Genomic DNA, 9,717 nt, shown 5'->3' on the forward strand with positions numbered 1-9,717 from the left:
GGTTCCTTCCTGTTTTCGTTCCAAAAGACTTTCTAGAAAATTAAAGTCAAGTTCCGCGTAGAGAAATTAGAGTTTTTTCCAACTCTCCACTAGTCCCCAAACGTTTCCATTTCCAATTTTCCATATTTTAATTTAATTTCATAGTTGAATTTAGAATTTTCTTTTGGCATAAAATGTACATTTTTTCACCACTTGTAAATTCTTATTTCTTACTACTGAGTTAAAATATAAGACTTCAAAAATACATATGATATAAGATTAGGTAGTTAATGGCATGCAAAAATTTAACATAAGGGAATTCATTCTAACTTCTTTGCAATTTTAGAAAGAGTTGAAAAAATCATCCAAAAAAAGTTAGTTGAAGTGGAAGTTGACTTTTGACTTTTCTTATTGACAGTTGACTATTCTTGCTCAAACATAAACTCTATTCCACCAACTAACTATTCTGATTAACACCTATTTGCAACAGAATTTGTTCTTACAACAATTGCAGCATGCTTGTTAGTAGCGGCAATAGCCAAAGACTCAGACAAATCTCATGTCCACCAAGAATGGCTTACCGGACACTGCCATCTATGGCTGCTTCATCGTCATCTTCGTCTTCCAAAAAACACGATGTTTTTATCAGTTTTAGAGGCGAGGACACACGCAACAACTTCACAAGCCATCTTTGTGCTGCTCTTAACCAAAGCAAGATACAAGTCTTCATAGACAACAGAATTTCCAAGGGAGATGAGAACTCTTCCTCAATCTTCAAAGCCATAAGGGATTCCAATGTGTCCGTGGTTGTTCTGTCAAAGGACTACGCTTCCTCGACGTGGTGCATGCGTGAACTCACCAAAATACTCGAGCAAAAGAAACATGGTAAGGGCCACATTGTGGTACCTGTGTTCTATAAGATTGACCCTTCACATGTTAGGAAGCAAATTGGCACTTATAAGAAAGCATTTGAGAAACATGAGAGAGATGTCAAACACAACATTCTGCTGAAATGGAAATCTGCTCTGACTGAAGTAGCCAATTTAGTTGGGTGGGATTCACAGAATTACAGGTAACAAATCTTTCATTCATTCTTTCTTTCTTCTCTTTAGTTATCTCTAAATATGCTTGTGGTGCCATTCCTTTATGCATGATAGGATCGAATCTGAACTCGTTGAGGAAGTTGTCAAAGATGTTATGCAAAAACTGAATTGCATATATCCCCCTGAAGTGAAAGATCTTGTTGGAATTGACCAAAATCTTGCTCCCATTAAATCCTTGTTGAGAATCAGGTCAAGAGAAGTTCGAATAATAGGAATTTGGGGCATGGGCGGAATAGGTAAAACAACCATTGCCAAAGCCTTGTTTTCCAAACTATCTTCTCAATATGAAGGTAGCTGCTTCTTGGAGAATGTAAGGGAAGAATCAGAACAGCATTTGCTGAATAAACTTCTTTCTGAGGTACTAGAGGATGCAAATCACTATTTCGGCACACCTATAGCAAGATCCACCTTTTTTATGAGGAGGCTTAGCCGAAAAAAGGTGTTAATAGTGCTTGATGATGTTGACAATCCGAAGAAGCTCGAAGTTCTTGCTGCAAAACATAATTTCTTGGGACCAGGCAGTAGAGTCATTGTCACAACTAGAGATAAGCATGTCCTTAGCAAAGGGGTCGATGAAATATACGAGGTCAAAGGATTGCCCCTTCATCATGCTATTCGGCTTTTTAGTTTAAATGCCTTTGACAAAAGCTATCCTGAATCAGGTTTTGTGATGCAATCTAAAATGGTGGTTGATTATGCAAATGGCAATCCATTGGCTTTAAAAGTTTTAGGCTCATTCCTTCATTCTAGAAATCTGCAACAATGGAACAGTGCTCTGAGAAAACTCACAAAAATTCCAAATACGGAGATTCAGAATGTGTTGAGGTGGAGTTATGATGGATTAGATGATGATGAACAGAAGAATATGTTTCTGGACATTGCATGCTTTTTCCAAGGAGAGAAGAAAGAAACTGTTACAAGGCTACTTGATATTTGTGGTTTCTATGCAGATATTGGGATAAGAATCCTGCAGGACAAAGCTCTAATAACATTTTCAGATGCAAATGAATTACACATGCATGATTTGATACAAGAAATGGGTTTGGAAATTGTTCGTCAGGAATCAACCAAAGACCCTGGAAGGCGCAGCCGGTTGTGGGATCCCGAGGAAATCTATGATGTACTGAAAAATGATAGGGTAAGAAATTCATGAACTTACTTCCCTTGCAAAGAACATTATACCTGTTTCAAAATCCGGCTTTCTATTGACTAACTTTCTAATTGTTGCTTTCTAGGGAAGTGATGCAGTTGAAGGCATAATGTTAGATGTGTCGCAAATGAGAGTCTTGAACTTGAGCTATGAGAGCTTCTCAAGGATGACCAGTCTAAGATTCATCAAATTCTATATGAGTAGGGGTAGGACATGCAATCTGTTCCTTCTTTCAGGTCTTGAATCATTGTCTAGTAAATTGAGGTACCTCCAATGGGATGGATACCCTTCCAAGTCTTTGCCATCGACCTTTTCTCCGGACAACCTTGTTGTGCTTTCCATGATGGGAAGCCATGTTGAAAAACTATGGGATGGAGTTAAGGTAGTTTCTTGTATCATACACAAGAAGGTCAAGTTAAATATTTTGCTGTTAAACCCTTACAATTCACTATTTTTATTGTTGCAGAGTCTTCCAGGCTTGAAAGAGATCAACCTTCGCGCCTGCAGCAATTTAACCAATCTCCCCGACTTATCTCTAGCGCCAAATCTTGAAAGGGTAGATCTTTCTCTTTGTACAAGTCTGCTTTGTGTTCCCACATCTATCAAGTATACCAACAAACTTCTTTTGTTTAACCTGGAATCCTGCAAAAATCTGAAGAGTCTTCCAAGAAACATTCACTTATTTTCTCTTCAAATGTTCATTCTCAAAGGCTGTTCAAGTCTTGATGAGTTTTCATTGACTTCAGAGAACATGACACGCCTGGACTTAAGAGGGACAGATATTGAACATTTTCCAGAATCACTTTGGCAACTTCTTAACCAGCTGGTTTACTTGAATCTGGAATCCTGTGCTAAGCTTAAGAGTCTCACAAGCAACATTCACTTGGTATCTCTACAAAGGCTCAATCTTAGAGATTGTTCAAGCCTTGAAGTTTTCTCTGTGACTTCGGAGAACATGGAATACCTGAATTTGGGAGGAACATCAATTAAAGGATTGCCAACATCAATTTGGCGAAACAATAAGCTTTTTACTTTGGTTCTTCATTCCTGTAAAAGACTTGTGAATTTTCCAGACAAGCCGAAACTTGGTGAATTGTCTCTTACTTTCAATGAGCAAAACTCTTTTGAAGGTCCAACTGTGGATGAACCATGGAATTTGTCATCCTTATCAGATTTATCACTGAAAGGAAGCGGTATTGTGAACTTACCTGCAAGCATCAAAGATCTTCCAAGACTGAAAAAACTTACCTTGATGGATTGCAAGAAGCTTCGGTCTCTACCAAGCCTTCCATCATCTTTGGAAGACTTATCCCTTGATGAAAGAAATATTGATTTTTTACCTGTAAATATCAAAGATCTTTCTCATTTGAAAAAGCTTACCATAATTAACAAGAAGAGGCAGTTTTCTCCACCGGAGCTTCCACCATCCTTGAAAGATATATTCCTAAATGAAAGTAAAGTTGATTCCTTGCTTCTGAGCATGAAAGATCTTTCTCATCCACAAAAGTTTCCTTTGATAAAGTGTAAATGGCTTCATCCTCTACTTGAGTTTCCGCCATTTTTGGAAGATTTATCAATAAATGAAAGCAATATTGAGTGCCTGCCCGTTAGCATAAAAGATCTTTCTCACCTGAGAAAACTATCCTTAATAGAGTGCCAGAGGCTTCGGTACTTGCCAGAGCTTCCCCGATCTTTAGAACATCTGTCTGTAAATGGCTGTAACATTGAGAGCTTGCCAAGGAACATCAAAGATCTTTCTCATTTGCAAACCATTACCTTAGTCGATTGCAAGAGGCTCCGGTCTGTACCAGAACTTCCACCATGCCTGCAATCTTTTTGTGCAGCAGATTGCAGATCACTTGAGATTGTTCCAAGTTCAAGGACTATCTTGATGGAAGAGAGGATTGCCTTTTATTACAATTGCATAAACTTGGATCAGAATTCGCGCAACAACATCATTGCAGATGCCCCCTTCGAGGCAGCTTTTGCTTCCTTGAAAGAAAGAACACCTCTTGGTCCTTTGATATCCATATGTCTGCCAGGAATTGAAATCCCAGACTGGTTCAGTTACCAAACACCGAATTCTGCATTGAACATAGAAATTCCTCAACAGTGGTTCATTGATTCGAAGTTCTTAGGCTTTGCTCTATGCCTTGTAATTGGTGGTTCTCATCAAAACAGCAATGAAGGCTATGATCCAGATATTAATTGTTATCACTTTGTAAAGCCTGCTGGCAACTCTGATCCCAATGATCGTTTTCTTGGACATTGCACAACTATAATGCAGGTGCCGTGGGGTTTCAATTCAGATCATATATTCATATGCTACTATCCAGCTTTCAATGTTCCCATCATGCAAGATTTCAAGGACTTAGCCAAGTACTATGATGCAAACAGCCTGAATCTCAGGGTCATTTTTAAATTTAAGGGTCCATCTCAAAGGTTGGACCTTGTGAAGAAGTGTGGAGTCAGACCACTATTGATTGCTAATACTAAAAGGATTCACATTGAGACTTGAGAGTAAACTACAACCTGAAGAAAAAAGGCAATCAGAAAGTGAAACTGGGAATTTTGATGAGAGAACCAAGGTGGGATTGGTTGAGATTTCTTGTTGGAGACCCTCTTCATGGGACCTCCATTGGATCAGAGCATTTAGTTGGGTTCCAACTTCCAAGTAGTAGGGCCCGGATGTTGGTGGTTCAATGGGGACAGAAAAAGAAAGAGACTAAGAGAAAGAAGCACAACCTGAGGCAACAGAAGGAAATTCTGTCCAGTGGTTGCTGATCAATACAGCTATTCTTGAAGCCAAGGTATGCATGCTACTTACCCCTTTAGATCAGTTTCCAACCATCTTAGTTCTCTAGCATCAGTTAGTCCTGCAGTTCATGATTTTAATAAAGTAATAATAATAATTAAGGATTATTGAGTCACAACTGAGAGAATAATAGATACTAATATGTTTAAAGCAACTATGCTAAATATTTTCTACTACTTTGATCCATTAACAAAATGATAAAGACATTTATCACTGACAAGGCATATGTATATAGACAGGCATAATTGCAATAACCACTTATCACTGCACAAAAACCTTCTTGGTACTGAATGGGCCATTTGGTGGCTTCTTATCATTCTTTAACAGAACTTAATTATCATATTAACAGTCTTCAAGTATTGAACATATTACAAAAAAAGCATGCTAGTTTTCATAATTAATTATATATAATCCATTTGGTTTTCAAGCTAGGAAGATGGTGAAGTACAAGTGAACTAGGGTAGATACTTTAGGGAGACATTTCTTGAGAAATAATACGCTATTCATTTCTGAGTTCTGAACAGTTGTTATATTTTGGTTGGTACAGAGCTGACTTCACATGTTGCACGAAAAAGAAGCTATACTTTGGGAGTTCCAATTACAGCTAAAGCTGCAGATGAGGCACACACTTCTGTTAATCAAGCTTTTGGAGTATATTTATTTATTATTCTGATCCTTGTTTGATTCCTTCCACTGGTAGAAAAAAGATACAAAAATTTGCAAACCCTCCATGGATTTCTTCTAATTGACTCAAATAAATGCTAACCATTTCTTCCCCCAAATGGCATTCTCTCCTATTTTCAAGGAAAGAGGCTAAGCCCCTTCTAAATGTAATCAAACTTGTCTCAACTCTCAACTACTGCAACTGCTATTTCCTGTAGTAAATCCTGAATCCTCTTTAGGTTGATAGTCTACCTCTACCGTTAAAAGAGTAAGGACATTATTATGTGGCAAAATTGAAATTAGAATTTAGAAATATTAGAAGATCAAAGCCAGTAATATATATAGAGTCAAATATGGCTTACTCTTGACAATAACATCTTGCTTGCTTTCTTCACTAGCTAAATATCACTTAGATACTGCAGTTCCGCCAAAACCTTGCAGGGATGAACCATGCATCTCTATGCAGACTACATCTTGAATTACAATAAATTAAAATACACGAGCATTAGATAATGCTGGTTGTAGTATACTAAATCTAAAAACTTTTCAGTATATTTTATCCCTCTTCCCCTAACGAACTTCAATCAACTATATCTCTGCAACTTATACAACAAAATTGTACAAGAGAACCAGCTGGTGTCTTCTGAACTGCAATACTAAGAGCAACAATATGGCTACAAGAACAAAATGTTAGACAAAGATCCACAGAGTTTCTGACATTTGCTGCTGTAGGGAAGCTCCAAACAGGATTGGTGTAAGCCAGCATTTTACAGTAATTCTGAGCATCTGAGACAAGCACGATTCATAAGCCTATTCACGAGGCTATTGGGTTCTGGAATGAGAGCATATGTCAAGTGGTTCCAGAAATGAAAGGTTAATGACTTGTGCAGTATACTTTCTAGCAGAGCATCTTGCCATGCTTTCTGAGTCTCTGTTTCTGGGGCGCTAAAGAATCTGTATACAGTTAATCCAGTTAAGGTACAAAAGCACAAACAAGAGAGAGATGGGAGAAGAGGGGGGACGGGATACAATCAATGACAAGTCAATAATCCATTAACAATAGAGAGAAATGGTCAAGCTACCTTGTGATATCCTGCAGACTGATTGGGAAGAAGATATAAGAGGGTTCCACTTTCAACTCCAACTGTTTAACAGATTTATTCTCTTTCCCCAAAAATTGTTTTGCAACCCTTGTTAAAAGATCAGCACCATTCCCTCTCAAACTGGTATCATCGTATGTCCTATAGAACTCTTCCAAACACTCTTTCATGAACAGACTGCAAAGAACCAGAAATGAAATCTCAATTTGTCATAGTACTTGCATTTGAAAGTTGAAACTTTCATTCAACTTAATCAAAACATGCATGACCACAGGATTTTGGATGTTCATTCCGAGAATACCTAGGATATCATGCTAAAAAAATTCCAAAACATTATGACGAGTTAAAAGCCAGCTAACAATACCTGTGCTTTTCAAAGGCCATAACAGCACCATTCAAAGCTTTTTCAGCTTCAAGATCATCCTCCATACCCAGAGAATTGTTAAGGAAATATATTGGCTTCAAAACTATGATATCCGAGTCCAGATAGATCCCACCATACCTGGTAAAACAAAAGAAAAGTATCTCCACTTTAAGTGATCGTTTTCATTATGTTATTCACCAGAGAGAGGGAGACAGAACACCAGAAGTACCCAGCTCACAGCTTAGTCTAATTAATACTTAGAGATGTCGAATTAAATACCATCAACATGTCCAATGCATCATAAAATAAGCATGGAGAGCCAACAAAATTGGGCAAACTTACCTGTAGAGAGCTACAAGACGGATAAGCTCGCTGTAATGAGTAGCATAGAACTTGGTCTTTCTCCATTCAAACCAAACCGACGAAAAAATGTGAGCCGGTGTACCCTTCAGCAGCTCATCAAGATTTGGCATGACAATAGTAACTTTGTAACTGAGAAAATTAAATAACAGCTTAGCTAAAAGTTTCTGATATTCAAAATCACACAAGGAATATAGTCACTAAGGAAGGAAGGATAAGTACCCATCTTTGACGAAGGTATCTTTGAAGAAATCGAGCTCCATTGTCTCCGAGAATATCACAACACAGGCTTCAGGGTGGTGAAAGAGCAAGCTCTCAAGGCCACGCTGATGCCGGACACTGTACATCCAAGGCGGTGAATTCCATACCATGAACACCCTCATACTGCATTTCCCCTTCCCGAAAAAAGCTTCCATGAACTTGGTAAACGACAAATTCAGGGGCAATCCAGGGTAGTACCCCCAAGTCTTATCGTCAGCATACACATGATCCCTCCCAAAATCCACACTCTTGCCTTTCCTACTATTACTTGCAGTCACTGAAAGAACCTTGCCTGTCAAATCCCCACCAACATCACTCCCATGTTCCTCTATAGATTCATTCCCATCATTCAAAGTCCTACGCTCTGCACCTCCTTTGATCCCACCACTCACCCTATTTGTTCTTAACTCTCTCCTATCACTCTTCAAACTATCTACATTATTGTAATTTTTGTTGTTGTTAATGGAGAGGAGAACCTTCTTACTGGTAAGCGGCGGCGCCTTCTTGAACTCGTTCAGCCACAGTTTCTGCACGATCCTATCACCCCTGGTGAATCCAGAAGCACCAACACCATCCGGATCTTGAAGAAGTGGATTGTTGTTCGGATTCAGAACTTCAAAATTTGACCTAAACATTCTATCCTTCCTCAAAAAGACACTCTTTTTTTCGAACCAATCACCCCAACCTTTCCTGAGAGGGGAAGTGCTTCGAATCAGAAGCGCGTCTTCGATGGCGGTTACCTGAGCAGCCAATCTCCTAACGTCGTCGTCGACGGGGAGGTCGTCGGAGCCAAACGCGGCCTTAGCGCGATCATCCCGTCCGTATCCGACGGTGGCGAAGTGGAGAATGTGATTGTGGGTTTGTGGATCGGAAAACTGGTGGATGTTACGAGGGGTTTTGAAGCTGCGGCGGAGGGAGGCGGAGAGAGGGTCATAGAAGTAGCCAGCAGAGGAGAGGGGATCGGTGGTGTCGAGGGAGGGGTCGGGGTTCTGGTCGTCGAAGTCGAGCTCGTCGATGGGGTCGTCGGAGGAAAGGTCGTCAGGGGTGGAATCGGAGAGGAGGGAGGGGGAAGGAGGAGTGCGGCGGAGGTGGGAGGAGTGAGGGTGGGTGAGGGAGAGGCGGGAGTAGAGGAGAGAGACGGAGAGGAGGAGGAGGAGGGCGGAGATGACGGCGCAGAGGTAGGCGGCGTAAGGGGAGCGGCGGCGGGATCGGAGCATTTTGATTTGGAAGTTGAAAGTGAAATGAGTAATGACTGACTGACCGACTACATTTGATTTGTTGGACTGTCTCTGATTCTGAATCTCTGACCTCTCTCTCAGTCTCTGTCTTCCTTTTTCATTTTTTTCTTTCGATTTCGGAGCTGGTAAATGGTAATGTTGTTATGTTATTGTTATGCCACCTCAGGTGCCTAACAGTTAACAAACTCAAAGCGGAAAACTGTATTTCAACTTTCAAGTCTCAATTTGAACTACATCCTTGTCCCCTTTTTGAAGGGAATGAATAATAATTAATAAGCAATCAGATTCTGTTAGCAAAACCAGAGATCATTACTTCATGACATGGTTGCTTACATTCATGGATACATCCTTCAAGAACAAAATGCTTGATTGTACCTTTGCCTATCAGGTTTGGCAGAAAATTCAAGAACATTTCTCACAAGTATCCAAAATTCAGATTAAGAATATTTGAAGAAAATCCAAAAGGTTGTAGATTCTCTTGCATCTGTTGGCTATGAATTATCTTTGGAAGATCATATTAAAGCAATTTCAGAAAAATTAAGTGAGGAGCATGCACTGTTCTTATCATTAGTTATGTGAAAGTCAGATTTCTTAGCCTTGTAGAAGTAGAATCTTTGCTTCTTGGTCATGAAAACATGATCGAAAGATTCAAAAAACATGAATAAAGTATAATTCAATCAAATT

The 9,717-nt window shown here is 39.4% G+C and overlaps 2 protein-coding genes across 3 annotated transcripts; one reads left to right on the plus strand and one right to left on the minus strand.

Moving 5' to 3' along the window:
• Nucleotides 1-270: 270 nt before the first annotated feature.
• On the minus strand, nucleotides 271-9,452 carry LOC112742519 (uncharacterized protein At4g19900). Of its 2 annotated transcripts, XR_011870866.1 has the most exons (6): nucleotides 7,757-9,307; nucleotides 7,517-7,666; nucleotides 7,175-7,312; nucleotides 6,793-6,987; nucleotides 6,073-6,664; nucleotides 271-5,108 (listed from the first exon to the last, which is right to left on the minus strand). XR_011870866.1 is itself a non-coding variant. In XM_025791757.3 (5 exons), exons 1-5 carry the CDS (start codon nucleotides 9,010-9,012, stop codon nucleotides 6,478-6,480), a joined length of 1,926 nt encoding a protein of 641 aa, XP_025647542.2. In that variant the 5' UTR covers nucleotides 9,013-9,452; the 3' UTR covers nucleotides 6,024-6,477. The 2 variants fall into 2 exon arrangements, 1 of the variants encoding a protein (XP_025647542.2); XM_025791757.3 differs by lacking the exon at nucleotides 271-5,108 and having other exon boundaries at nucleotides 6,024-6,664; nucleotides 7,757-9,452.
• On the plus strand, nucleotides 495-5,932 carry LOC112741967 (TMV resistance protein N-like). Its single transcript, XM_025791165.2, has 5 exons — nucleotides 495-1,051; nucleotides 1,137-2,220; nucleotides 2,318-2,614; nucleotides 2,699-5,042; nucleotides 5,595-5,932. Exons 1-4 carry the CDS (start codon nucleotides 495-497, stop codon nucleotides 4,748-4,750), a joined length of 3,990 nt encoding a protein of 1,329 aa, XP_025646950.2. The 3' UTR covers nucleotides 4,751-5,042; nucleotides 5,595-5,932.
• Nucleotides 9,453-9,717: the final 265 nt, after the last annotated feature.

Source organism: Arachis hypogaea, chromosome 14 (genome assembly GCF_003086295.3).
Source record: "Arachis hypogaea cultivar Tifrunner chromosome 14, arahy.Tifrunner.gnm2.J5K5, whole genome shotgun sequence".
Lineage (NCBI taxonomy): Eukaryota > Viridiplantae > Streptophyta > Magnoliopsida > Fabales > Fabaceae > Arachis > Arachis hypogaea.